A 14,449-nucleotide genomic window follows, 5' to 3' on the forward strand; every position below is an offset into this window, starting at 1 on the left:
TGGCTGTTTTTTTTTTGTTTTTTGCTTATATTCTAAAAATAGAATTTAAAAATCTGTAGTAATTTAAAAAAAAATTGATTGTGGAAAAAGTTATGATATGCCAACAATAAAGTCAAAATGTAATGGGAATAAATTCATAATTACAAGAAAAAAATGTACAAGAATGAAGTTGAAATAGTTGAAAAAGAGAAAAAAGAATAAAGTCACAATTTTGCACGAGAAAAAAATATGTAATTTCAGTAGCATGGAGTTGAGATATTAGAGAAATATTATGAATAATTTTATTAAGTTTTAATATTTTTTAAAAATATTTTTTAAATATAAAATTATGTTGTGAATTATTATGAATAATTTTAATATTAAGTCATAACACTACAGTATGAGAAGCAAACAGAATAAAGTCGTAAATAAACATCATAGTTTCATGAGAAAAAAGGCACACATTTTGTGAGAATAAACTTGTAATATATGTATATATTTATATCTATAATAATATACTAATATTGTATATAAATATATTGTGAGAATAAACTTGTAATATTTATATATATTTATATCTTCTATAGAGCAGCTACACACCATAACCCGCACAGAAAGCTTCCCAGATCTTCCAGGATTTGCACCTACTCCAGCAGGATTTCCTTGGATTTCCAAAACAGTCTGATTTAATGTATTCCACCTACGGCCCGCCTTCGAGCACGCCCACTCCGCTGTAATTGGTCACACTCACCTTGAACAGCCCAACTGCTTGTACCCCGGCACGCCCATATAAGGAAGTCCGGCTCGCAGTGACGTCATGTTCGAAAAAACTCTCTCCGAGCCATCCCAAATTGAACTTTAAACCTCATTATGTGAAACTTTGGCATTGTTTAACATTATAACAACATCTATGATGCTGCTGTGATGCGGCTGTGATTCGGCCGTGATGCGGCTACCTCCGCCGATGCCTCGTCCACTGGGAGATGATCACCTGACCAGACAGATCCCAGCTAACCTTCAGCACTCTCTGTAGGACTCTCTGGAGGACAGAAGGATTGTCTGCCTCCTCCTCGGGGACTCTCGTCTGCCCCCCCGGACCAGTTCTGCATTGGTTTTGTGTTGTGTTGTCATATTTTGGAGGTAGACCGCAATAAGGGAAGCATGGGAGTGCAACAGGAGGATGTGGAAAAGTTCCTGAAAGGGAATCCGGCGTTTGCTAAAGAGTACTTCGCCAGGAAGATGAACCAAAGCTCCATATCCAAGGTGTCGGCACTCCAGGAGAAGCAGGTGGACTTCAGCCAGTTTCAGGAGCTGAGCCAGGTACGAGTACCAGCATTATCCATCATCATCATCATCTTCATCATCAAGATCCGTCAACCCTTCTTTCCAGGTGGAGGAGAGCCGAATCATGTATGGGCTCATCAAAGACATGCAGGAGAACATCAACATGGAAAAGGTGGTCTTCAAGATCCTCAAAAGAATCAGCGCCCTCATCCACGCCGACCGCTGCAGCCTGTTCATGTACCGGCAGAGGAACGGCGTCGGCGAGCTGGCCACCCGGCTCTTCAACGTGCAGACCCAGTCCGATCTGGACGACTGCGTGGTGCCGCCCGATTCTGAGATCGTGTACCCGCTGGACATGGGGATTGTGGGCCACGTAGCCCAGACCAAGAAAACTGTTAATGTTAAGGACGTTAAAGAGGTAAGCGTCGCCTGTAGTTCACAGCATTACCACCAGATGGCAACAAATCTTACACAGTAAGAAGTTTCCCCTCCTATGTACTTATTACTAAAGTCTATCTTCTCAGCCGATATGTGTTGAAAAAACACTTAGATAGTTTGGGAAAAGCTTTCTTCCATTCATTCAGCCGGTAACATTTGAGACTAATATGCTAGCAGTCAAAATAATCAGCGTTACTTCCTGGTTCCGAAAACGAAGAAGATGGAAAATAAGCGAAGAAGAAGAAGAAGCCGATCCATAAGTAAATTGAATGTCTGTAAACATTCTAAATAAGTTGGGAAAAGGCGACCAAAATGAACACTATGAATGTCCCGAGTGACTTGGATAAAGCTGAAGAACAAGATAAAGAAGAACTAGGTACAGAAGAATAAAGTTAACTAAAAGGGGATGTTTTAGTGCGGCTAATTATTATTTACACAACAAGCTAGCAAGTATGGCGAAATAGGTTCTTTTGGAGACAAGCTAACAGCGACTTAATGCCGCCTAGCTATACTTGACAAGTGAAGGTTTAAATCCCTTGGTAGACATAATCCATTTATCTGCAGCTCCACTCCAGTGGATTAGACAGACCCCAGCAGTAATGTACTACTCAGCTACTTTAGCGTCTCCCATACAAACTGGACATTCGGCAGGGTGTACAAAGTGTGGCCCGGGGGCCATTCTGAAAATTTAATTCCACAAGAAAACTAACAAACAAAAACCCCAAGAAAAAAATGCATTAATTTTAAAAGAAGTCAAATATTTTTTTAGAATAAAGTTGAAACCTAACAAGAAAAAGTCGTAATTGTAAGAGAATAACATAGTAATATTGCGACAACAATGCAATTTTAGTTGTATAGAGTTGAAATACTAAACAGGAGGCTGTTTCTTTAAACATTGTAATATAAAGTTGTAATTTTTTTTGGAAAATTCGGCTGCAGAAAAGCTATAATGTTACAAGAATAAAGTCAAACTATATGAATAAAGACATCATTACGAAAAGAAAAAAAAATGATATTGTTTGAGAGTAAAAAAACGAGCATAAATTAAAAAAAACAGCTGACTTTTTATGAGAATAAAGTAAAAATATTAAGAGAAAAATGTAGCATTTTAACAGGAAGAAAAGCTGCAATTTTATATTATGTGGAAAATTATAATAATCATTTTAGTAGCAGAGATTTGGAATGTTGACATTTTAGATGATTTGGACTGATCTTTCACACATAATGTTGTGTTCTATGGCTATAGGAACATGGAATGTACCAAAAGAAAGATTAGAAAAATAGCTTGTTTCTACTTTTTTTCGTTCCCCAGTAATCAGCAGGACAACATCTGTAAGTTTCAGGAAAATATCAGTTCCTGACTAGAAAAGGGAGAAAAGCTGAAATATCTAAACAACTATACCAATATAAACAACACAAAAAGGCTTGTTTGACATCAAAATAACAATATATATACAAATATAACATTGAATATATTTACAATTGTAGCTGAACTATGTGTGCGTGCGTTTACATTTCTTTACTATAGGTAACCTTCTGCACGCTGCACTCCTCCATGCTCTCCCCATTGCTCCTTCCTGTGGAATGTCTTTACATGCAAGCATCTATGCCGTGCACATTGTGACCGTTTTTGCACTTGCACTCATAGTATCATCTTTGATTGCACACTTGCATGACCTCTTTTTACCTCCTGTTCCAAAAAAATGTAAAATAATACACTGTTGGGGTTTATAAAAACAGTAAAATATGTCTTTGCTATTGAATGAGTTAGTAATCAGCTTTTTCACCAAAACGACAAAGCTGAGATGCACGTTTTTCTTGAAATGTACTGAATAAAACTTCAGAGCATCTCCTGTTTTCCCGTCTTTCAGAACCAGTACTTCAGCTCCTTTGTGGACAGCCTGACCGAGTACGAGACCAGAAATGTCCTGGCCACGCCCATCCTCAACGGCAAAGACCTGGTGGCCGTCATCATGGCGCTCAACAAGACCACAGGCCCGCATTTCACCAGCGAAGACGAGGACGTACGTGCCTACAGCGTCCATCCGTGTAGTCGGAGCGGCGGGTGTTAACTTTCTTTACCTCTTTTGCTCTTGCAGCTTTTTTTAAAATACCTGAAAATCGCCACCTTGAACCTGAAGATCTACCACCTGAGCTACCTGCACAACTGCGAGACACGTAAAGGACAGGTGCCCGTCGCCATCTCACCTTCTTCAGTCGTCCAGACAGCAGCGCCATCCTATTAGATCCCAACCCAGGAGCTCTGTCTGACTTTACAAAGATCATCAATTACACCTTTTGGGGTCTTCAGGGGGGGAGAACACAAATTAATGTATAACAACCTAATGATATTACGACACATTTAGTTATTATTAGGGGTCCGCTATCATTATCGGGATGATATGAGGGAATTATGACATTCCACCAGGGAATTATGACATTCCACCCATAAATCTGATAACTATAAAAACAGCTTCATAATAACAAAAATAACATACACTTTCCGAGGAAGACATTTTGTGTGCTAGTTGTACCAAATGCTCCACCCTGAAACGCCACTTGAAATGCCAGCGGTGCGGCATTTAAAAAGTTTAGAAAGTTTGCCAGAGACCTCCATGGTGTCACACCAGCTGCTCGGAGCATGTGCCCGAATGCAGTGCACCTTGCCGGGCCACGCCAGTCGGCTACTACCCTTCTGTACTCTGGTTCTCTGGACCTCCATGGTGTCACACCAGCTGCTCACAGTGTGTGCCCGAATGCAGTGCACCTTGCTGGGCCATGCCAGGCGGCTACTCCCCCTCTGTACTCTGGTTCTCCTGGATATCCAGCGCTGCCCTCCAGCTGCTCACAGTGTGTGCCCGAATGCAGTGCACCTTGCTGGGCCATGCCAGGCGGTTCCTCCCCTCTGTACTCTGGTTCTCCTGATAGTAGTTATGTGGTAGCACTACCGTCATAATATTTGATTAGTACTTATAAACAGGTCAGTCCATTTGGTCAAATTGTAAGCTACATTTACAGCTACATTTTACAAACATAGGTTGGTTATCGGTACCAAGCACAAAGTTAGCGGATATCTTGCATCTGTAATTATTATCATTTTAACTAAACTACCATAAGTAAAGCTAGCATGCGTGGGCTTTTCATTCCCAAAGTGCACACTCTGAATGTGTGTTTGTGTGCGTCCATGCATCCCAGTTGCTGCTCTGGTCGGCCAACAAAGTCTTCGAGGAGCTGACCGACATCGAGCGGCAGTTCCACAAGGCCTTGTACACCGTGCGCGCTTACCTCAACTGCGACCGCTACTCCGTGGGCTTACTCGACATGACAAAGGAGAAGGTGAACTTTACTCGTCTCCGCATCACATGCCGTGTCATCTTCTTTTTTGTAAGCAAATGTTTCTCTCCGGCTGTCCTCCAGGAGTTCTTTGATGTGTGGCCAGTGTTGATGGGAGAGCAGCCACCTTACTCCGGGCCTGTGACGCCCGATGGGAGGGTATGCTATCTTTAGAAACAACATTTTACTTCCTTTGGTAATTACTACATTTGGAATTGCTCTTTCTCCCCCCCCCCCCCCCCCCCCCCCCCCCCCCCCCCCCCCCCCCCCCCACAGGAAGTCAGCTTTTACAAAGTCATTGATTATATATTACACGGGAAGGAGGAGATCAAAGTCATACCGTAAGTACAACATTTCTACTTTTGCAGCTACAGTCGTAATAATAGTAATAATAATACAGGCACGATGTCACTATATTAATGATACACAGCACAATTGCAGCACAATTTGCAATTTTTTTATTATTATTATTATTTTTTTTCATTTTAAGTTGAATTAATGTAAAAATGAATCATAACAAGCAATAAGCAAAATAAAATACATTTTATAGCAATAGTAGATAATACAATAATGATAGTAACATAGTAATACGAAATAAACTGAATAAGTAAGTAAAATGTGATTCGTTTTATTGTTTTTAACATTACTTATTTATTTTTTAATTGTATGTTTGGCAAATTAAGAAAATAATAACAAAGAAAAAAATACAAATATATATATATATATATATATATATATATATATATATATATATATATATATATATATATATATATATATATATATATATATATATATACGACAAATAACTAATAAATGTATGATTTGTTTTTTCTTTTGACTTGTTTTTTATTTTATGTTTGACTAATTAAGAAATTAATCACAATAAAGAAAACTAAAATACATGTTTAAGTACAGCAAATACAATAATAACAATTCAATAATTTCATGACATTTAAAAACATTGTAGGATACATATAATGTGTGTATTTTTCATTTAAATAAATGATTCTATTAAATAATTGTAATTAATTCATATTCAGTAATCATATTTATTTAGTATTTTTATTGATTTGTTACATGTACTGACTATCAGTGGTTTGAGTTTTGCACGTGCATACATGTGGGAGTCACTTTTGTTGTTATGCAATTAAATGTAAAAAATCTGCTGTCAAAGTGTTTTGTTGCAGTTCAAACAATTTTTGGTAGGTTTTTGTCCATAAAATAATAATAATGTGCATGGTTGAAGATAACATAATTTCTCGTGTTGTCATGCAGCAACCCGCCCGCGGACCACTGGGCCTTGAGCAGCGGCCTGCCTACGTACGTTGCTGAAAGCGGCTTTGTGAGTAGCGTTTCCACATCACGTTACCACGATTACCCGAGCACGTCATTGCTCACGTGTTGTTTTTGCCGTTTTGTTAGATTTGCAACATCATGAACGCGGGAGCAGACGAGACCTTTGGGTTTCAGGTAGGAGGAGAACAGAGACCACCGAGGGGACTTTAACGGACGCCATGACCCCCACATGTTTGTTTGTTCAGACCGAGCCCCTGGACAGCAGCGGATGGACCATCAAGAACGTTCTCTCCCTGCCGATTGTCAACAAAAAGGAGGAAATAGTGGGCGTGGCCACCTTCTACAACAGAAAAGATGGAAAGCCTTTCGACGAGCAAGATGAGCAGCTCATGGAGGTATAGTCGGACCGAGGGATGTCCCGTACTGGCGATAATGGAGCTCCCCTGTTCAGCATCCCCGTGCCGCCCGTGTCTTCTCCCAGGCGCTGACTCAGTTCCTGGGCTGGTCGGCTTTGAACACGGACACGTACGACAAGATGAACAAGCTGGAGAACCGCAAAGACATCGCCCAGGACATGGTGCTGTACCACGTCAAATGCCGGAATGATGAAATTCAAAATATCCTGGTGGGTACCGTCTGCTCGGGTCCTCACGGGGCCGCCACCCGCCGCACCTTTGCAAAACACAGGAAAACTACAAATAAAAATCGGAAATTCTGCAGAAATCCTACAAGAAAGTCCAAATGTTAAAAAGTAAAAACTGATACTGAATTTAACAAAAGTAAACTCGTAATATTCCAAGAAAAAAAATATTTTTGTAGCATAAAGTTGAAATCCTAAAGAAAATAAAATCCAAATAAGTCAAATAAGTTCAATTGTCTTAAATATTATTCATTCATTCATTCATTCATTCATTCATTCATTCATTCATTCATTCATGCGGGGGTGCTGGAGCCTATCCCAGCTGTCTTCGGGCGAGAGGCGGGGTACACCCTGGACTGGTGGCCAGCCAATCACAGGGCACATATAGACAAACAACCATTCACACTCACATTCATACCTATGGACAATTTGGAGTCGCCAATTAACCTAGCATGTTTTTGGAATGTGGGAGGAAACCGGAGTACCCGGAGAAAACCCACGCTTGCACGGGGAAAACATGCAAACTCCACACAGAGATGGCCGAGGGTGGAATTGAACCCTGGTCTCCGAGCTGTGAGGTCTGCGCACTAACCACTCGACCGCCGTGCCGCCCTTAAATATTATTATTATTTTTTTTTTTTACCAATAATAGACCGTATTCAACCATGAAACTTGATCTTTAATCATTGATTATTGTTTGAAAGAAACCTGATATAGCGATGGAGTCATAATCCAACCACAATATTCCAAGGGATTACTGTACTTGGAAAATATCCTTATTTTTTCACCATGTGAGCCTGGCTGGGAAAAGCTTTGGACCCTCGTGGGTTAGCGAGTTGTAGCGTGACTTGATTGTTTCCTAACTCCTCCCAGAACACCAAGGAAGTGTACGACTGCGAACCATGCGAGTGCGAAGAAGAGGAGCTTCTAGACATCTTGGTAAAAGACGCAAAGATCATCAACTCTTGCACGGCTCGTGTGTTCACGCCCGCTCCTTTTGGGCTGTTTTCAGAAAAAAGACCTGCCGCCTCTGATAAAGAAATTTGAGATCTACGAGTTCCGCTTTTCGGATTTCAACTGCACAGAGACGGAGCTGGTCAAGTGCGGCATACAGATGTACTACGAAGTCGGGGTGGTCAAGAAGTTCCAAATCCCTCAGGAGGTGACCACACCCTCACACACTTTGTATTGGCCGTGTTGTGGCCTTCCAGAGTCTAACAGCGCCTCCCTTCCCAGGTGCTGGTCCGCTTCATGTACTCCGTCAGTAAAGGCTACAGAAGGATCACGTACCACAACTGGCGCCACGGCTTCAACGTGGGACAGACCATGTTCACCTTGTTGACGGTATTGTATTTAACGTCCTACAAGGCGTTGTTGACCACCTCTGGGACGGGCGGGGCTTCTCAAATGCTCTCAACCTGGGACCCATATTGACTTGCCACCCACTTTTATTTTAGCCCGTTTTAGTTTTTACACATGTATGGAAGTCATTTAGATTTTTGTATTATTTTAACCTTTGAAGGCATTTTAATTTAGAATATTTTTAACACTTTCATTAAACTCATTCTTTATTTTTATTTATTTTTTTTACATTTTTATGAGTTGTTTTTTATTTAAACAATTATTTATTTACACTTTTATTTAACTTATTTTATTATTGATTTTATTGTTTCTTATTTAAATCATTTTTGTTTTTATTTATTGTCATTTTTATGCTTTTATTGAAGTCAGTTTTGTTTTTATGTTTGTTCTTATATTATTTTTTTTTACACCTTCAAGTAATTTGTACTTGTATTTAATTTATGTAATTGTTTTACGTTTTTGTAATTTTTTTTATATATTTACCATCCATCCATTTTCTACCACTTATCCTCACAAGGGTCGCGGGGGTGCTGGAGCCTATCCCAGCTGTCTTGGGGGAGAGGCGGGGTCCACCCTGGACTGGTGGCCAGCCAATCACAGGGCACATATAGACAAACAACCATTCACACTCACATTCATACCTATGGACAATTTGGAGTGGCTAATTAACCTAGCATGTTTTTGGAATGTGGGAGGAAACCGGAGTACCCGGAGAAAACCATTTTTGTCAGTTGAGAACCACAGCTGTGGGCGCATGTTTGGTTTGTGGACGGAATTTTTGGACCACAAAACATTGGGGCAACCCTGATCGGAACATCCCTGATACCGTATATACTACAATAACAACTTAGCGTATCTTTTTAAATATGAAATACCCCAGGACTACAACGATCATGAGCAACCCCTACCAAATCCTGAAAATTGCTGCACTAATTTTTTGTCCTAGACGGGGATGCTGAAGAGGTACTACACAGACTTGGAGGTCATGGCCATGATCACTGCCGGCTTCCTCCATGATATCGACCACAGAGGGACCAACAACTTGTACCAGGTCAAGTAAGTGACGCTTTGCTCTCCATCTTCATGCATCGTCCTGTTTGTTTTGAGGTTTTTTCCATTGAGTCTTGTTGCCCACAGGTCAGGCAATCCACTAGCCAAGCTGCACGGCTCCTCCATTTTGGAGCGCCACCATCTGGAGTTCGGGAAGTTCCTCTTGTCCGACGAGGTGAGATCTGAAGCTAAAATGCAGATAGAAAAAAAAATATCTAAGGACGTTGTCTTCATGTCTCCACGCGCTGCAGTCACTGAACATCTACCAGAACCTGAACAGGCGACAGGTGGAGCACGTGATTCACCTGACCGATATTGCCATCATCGCCACCGACCTCGCTCTTTATTTCAAGTGAGTTTGCTTGCTCTGTGTAATTATGTAACAAAACAAGGAAGACCTGACAATCATCTGCTAGGAAGAGGACCATGTTTCAGAAGATCGTGGACCTGTCGCACACGTATGAGGACGAGAAGAAGTGGGTGGACTTCCTGTCTCTGGAAACAACCAGGAAAGAGATCGTCATGTGAGTAGTGGTTCTCATAGCTGGTTCTTTGCTCGCTGGTTCTTTGCTCGCTGGTTCTTTGCTCGCTGGTTCTTTGCTAGCTGGTTCTCTCCTTCACCGTAACGCCGTGTTTGGCTGCAGGGCCATGATGATGACAGCGTGTGACTTGTCTGCTATCACCAAGCCTTGGGAGGTGCAGAGCAAGGTGAGAGACAATGAAGACAATAAACATACATGTGTAGTACTCACCAGGGTTTTTTGGGCGGGGGTTGGTATTTTGTAGGTTGCCTTGTCGGTGGCAGCAGAATTTTGGGAGCAGGGCGACCTGGAGAGAACCGTATTGGAACAACAACCCATTGTAAGTCAGTTCATTGGTCCAGCTTGGACAAAAACAAAATCAAAGCATTTTTGAAAGTGAAGTCAAATTGCAAATTGCAATGCCACCGCTGGAGAGACCATTCTTATAACTGTGAGGGTAAAAGTCTAGCAGGTATTGATGCATCCATCCTTTGTCTTGTACTTATACGGGTCCGAGTCATGGGTGCAGCAGTCTCAGTAGGGGAGTCCTCGTATGCCCTGGGGCCTCCTCCCGGCTGAGCATGCGTGGAACATCCGGACGAGATGCCTAATTGATGCCTCAACATTGATTACACATGATTAAGTATTGGACCGTGTGACTTTATACCTTATCTCTGTAGTCGCTCTCAGAAGAACCACCCCATCAATCTCACACTCCAACCAAACCTCACTCACGAGCAGGTATTTGTATGACTTGTATGACTTTATAACTTATTGCTGTCGGGGTTTAAAACTCCCGGAAATAGGAATAACCCCTACAAACAGAAGATTATGTACTGTACTCCCTTGATCTTCATCTTTAGCAATCCATCATAATGCTGCTAACCAATGCTAATGTGTGAGTCTGTATATTGTCTTTATTTTTAGGGGTGCTCTGATCAGGGTTTCATTTTCCGATACCGAGTGAAATTGTCCCATACAAACACATCACATAGATGAAGTGTTTTCTGTGCATATTATGTCTACTATATTGGGTAATGGGAATGTGTAGGTCACTATAGGGGTGTTATTTCATGTCTACAGGGCGCTAATAATGTTAAAAGCCATATTTAGAAAGTTGTAAACAGGTTTTCTGTGCATATTATGTCTACTATATTGGGTAATGGGAATGTATAGGTCACTTTAGGGGTATTATTTCATACAGAGAAGGCTCTAATAATGTTAAAAGCCATATTTAGAAAGTCGTAAACAGGTTTTCTGTCTACTATATTGGGTAATGGGAATGTATAGGTCACTTTAGGAGTGTTATTTCACACAGAGAGGGCTCTAATAATGTTAAAAGCCATATTTAGAAAGTTGTAAACAGGTTTTCTGTGCTTTTTATGGCTACAATATTGGGTAATGGGAATGCATAGGTCACTATAGGGGTGTTATTTCATGTCTACAGGGCTCTAATAATGTTAAAAGCCATATTTAGAAAGTTGTAAACAGGTTTTCTGTCTACTATATTGGGTAATGGGAATGTATAGGTCACTTTAGGGGTATTATTTCATACAGAGAAGGCTCTAATAATGTTAAAAGCCATATTTAGAAAGTCGTAAACAGGTTTTCTGTCTACTATATTGGGTAATGGGAATGTATAGGTCACTTTAGGAGTGTTATTTCACACAGAGAGGGCTCTAACAATGTTAAAAGCCATATTTAGAAAGTTGTAAACAGGTTTTCTGTGCTTTTTATGGCTACAATATTGGGTAATGGGAATGCATAGGTCACTATAGGGGTGTTATTTCATGTCTACAGGGCTCTAATAATGTTAAAAGCCATATTTAGAAAGTTGTAAACAGGTTTTCTGTGCTTATTGTCTACAATATTGAGTAATGGGAATGTGTAGGTCACTATAGGGGTGTTATGTCATACCTAGAGGGCTCTAATAATGTTAATAACTTATACAGAAGGCCATAAACAGGTTTTCTGTGCTTATTATGTCTACTATATTGGCTAATGGGAATGAATAGGTCACTATAGGGGTGTTATTTCATGCCTAGAGGGCTCTAATAATGTTAAAAGCCATATTTAGAAAGTTGTAAACAGGTTTTCTGTGCATATTATTTCTACTATATTGGCTAATGGGAATGCATAGGTCACTATAGGGGTGTTATTTCATGTCTACAGGGCTCTAATAATGTTAAAAGCCATATTTAGAAAGTTGTAAACAGGTATTCTGTGCATATTATGTCTACTATATTGGCTAATGGGAATGTGTAGGTCACTATAGGGGTGTTATTTCATAGCTACAGGGCTCTAATACTGTTAAAAGCCATATTTAGAAAGTTGTAAACAGGTTTTCTGTGCATATTATGTCTACTATATTGGCTAATGGGAATGCATAGGTCACTTTAGGGGTGTTATTTCATGCCTAGAGGGCTCTAATAATGTTAAAAGCCATATTTAGAAAGTTGTAAACAGGTTTTCTGTGCATATTATGTCTACTATGTTGGGTAATGGGAATGTATAGGTCACTATAGGGGTGTTATTTAATGTCTACAGGGCTCTAATAATGTTAAAAGCCATATTTAGAAAGTCGTAAACAGGTTTTCTGTCTACTATATTGGGTAATGGTATCGGTCACTATAGGGAATGACTATAGGGATGACTGTACTTAGTGTACATCTTGTACAGCACTATAGATTTACTATACACTGGAGAATGATACCTTTAGTGTCTCAATAGGTGGCAGTGCAAGTACATAAGAATGAATGGGGGCTGCATGAGTGCTGTCAGCATTGGGGAGCTGTGGTTCATCAAGCTGATTCATGGATTCCAGCATGGAGGCGGGGAAAAGCACGGGCCTCAAGCACGAACCCCACCTCCAATATTAACAGGGTTGTTTACGATTGGTTGTTTTTGTTCAAAATATGTGTTGTTTTTTTTAATGGCCACCAGCCCATGATGGACAGGACTAAAGCGGCGGAGCTCCCCAAGCTCCAGTGTGGTTTCATCGACTTTGTCTGCACGTTTGTCTACAAGGTAGGTCTTCCTCGCTGTGCGTAGCGCTCCTACAAAGCGCACGGCTCCCAGTAGGACCCATTGTTTTGTCGTCGCAGGAGTTCTCACGCTTCCACCCTCAAATCCAACCCATGTTGGACGGGATCCTCAACAACCGGAAGGAGTGGAACGCCAAGAAAGAAGAGTATGAGGCCAAACTCAAAGCCATCGAGGACGAGAAGGCGGCGAGGCAGGCTGCCGCCGCCAGCAAAGGTAGATGCCTTCTTTTGGTGTGATGGTCATTCGGTCTTATGGTTTCTCTTTTCCTTCCACGTCAGTGGATAACAGCGGCGGTGGGGGCTCCAAGACGTGCTCGCTATGCTGAACGGTGAAGTTTGATGAGCAAGGATCAGAATGTGAAACGGTCAGGAATGTCCGGTAGGGGTTCTTCTGGTGCTCTGCAGAAAGGAGGTATCTTTGATTTAGTGTTACATATTTGGCCTGAGTATATTTGTGTAAGATGCTTTTATATGTACAACATGTAAATACACCTCTGTCATCATGTAGTAGTAGTATAAATAAACAAATACTGTATATTTAAGTCATTTTAGGCTTCCACTCTGACATTTTCCAAATGACTTTACCTCAGTAGGACACAGTCAGAAGCTCAGCTTTGTACAGCACGCTTGTTTCTCTTAACATAACTAGCTAGCTACTGTATTTACTGTATGTGTGAGGTCACACTACATTGTACAATCTATTGGACGTCCACATTTACTAATGCTGCCGCTGCTGCTGCTAAAAAGATGACATTTATTTTCTTGTACAGTTGGCCCTCGTCGCACCGCGGTTCTAACATCTCCGTTTTTCAAAAATGAATAAATGAATAAATAAATGCTGTTTCGTGGTTGACTGCAGTACAAAAAAATGATTATTTAAAGCAGGGGTCTCAAACTCGCGGCCCGCGGGCCAAATGCGGCCCGCAGGATGCTAGTTTGAGGCACCCGCCTTAATAGTTTGATATGGATGCCGTATGGTTTCATGAACCCAGAAATAACAGCTTAAAGCTGCGTGCACACCGGACACAATTGATGCGATTTTGCCCCGCCCATACGCAAGCGAACGAGCCCGCCTGTTTTGCTTTTTCTCTCATCATCTATGACTGAGATCAAAACACTGAAAAAGTGTTGTTTTTTTTTTGAAAACCTGATGCGGCCCGGCCCTAGCTCCAGTGGCCCCCAAGTAAATTGACTTTGAGATCCCTGATTTAAAGGATCCATGACATAATTATCAACTTTGTTTAAATGTGTTATAGATTGTGATTATGTTCTACATTGTTCCATTTTTAAAAGCAAACAGGAAATTGGTAGACGTGGCATTTATAGTTGATGGCAGTGATGTCATTGGGGTGACCCCTGTTAGCCAAACATTTCTGGAGGTAAATGCTGGATATTTTTCTTCAAAATAGTAGTCATTCCAAATTGTTGTGTTGCTGCTGGATGTTCATAATATCTGAGTGATGGTGTGAGTGTTTCTTTTTCAAAAGAGGAAGGTTTAA

At 40.9% G+C, this 14,449-nt stretch overlaps 1 protein-coding gene across 2 annotated transcripts; it reads left to right on the top strand.

The window, feature by feature from the left end:
- The first annotated feature begins 788 nt into the window (after positions 1 to 788).
- On the top strand, positions 789 to 13,492 carry pde6b (phosphodiesterase 6B, cGMP-specific, rod, beta). Of its 2 annotated transcripts, XM_058056862.1 has the most exons (23): positions 789 to 1,299; positions 1,370 to 1,681; positions 3,573 to 3,725; positions 3,801 to 3,890; positions 4,897 to 5,037; positions 5,119 to 5,193; positions 5,311 to 5,375; positions 6,313 to 6,379; positions 6,460 to 6,507; positions 6,579 to 6,728; positions 6,815 to 6,958; positions 7,847 to 7,912; positions 7,986 to 8,135; positions 8,210 to 8,317; positions 9,282 to 9,391; positions 9,473 to 9,560; positions 9,637 to 9,737; positions 9,802 to 9,909; positions 10,030 to 10,093; positions 10,172 to 10,246; positions 12,850 to 12,933; positions 13,011 to 13,164; positions 13,230 to 13,492. In XM_058056862.1, the coding sequence occupies exons 1-23, from the start codon at positions 1,141 to 1,143 to the stop codon at positions 13,274 to 13,276; spliced, it is 2,559 nt and encodes an 852-aa protein (XP_057912845.1). In that variant the 5' UTR covers positions 789 to 1,140; the 3' UTR covers positions 13,277 to 13,492. The 2 variants fall into 2 exon arrangements, with proteins under 2 accessions (XP_057912845.1, XP_057912847.1); XM_058056864.1 differs by lacking the exons at positions 789 to 1,299; positions 1,370 to 1,681 and adding an exon at positions 1,723 to 2,077.
- Positions 13,493 to 14,449: the final 957 nt, after the last annotated feature.

This window comes from Doryrhamphus excisus, chromosome 19 (genome assembly GCF_030265055.1).
Source record: "Doryrhamphus excisus isolate RoL2022-K1 chromosome 19, RoL_Dexc_1.0, whole genome shotgun sequence".
Classification (NCBI taxonomy): domain Eukaryota; kingdom Metazoa; phylum Chordata; class Actinopteri; order Syngnathiformes; family Syngnathidae; genus Doryrhamphus; species Doryrhamphus excisus.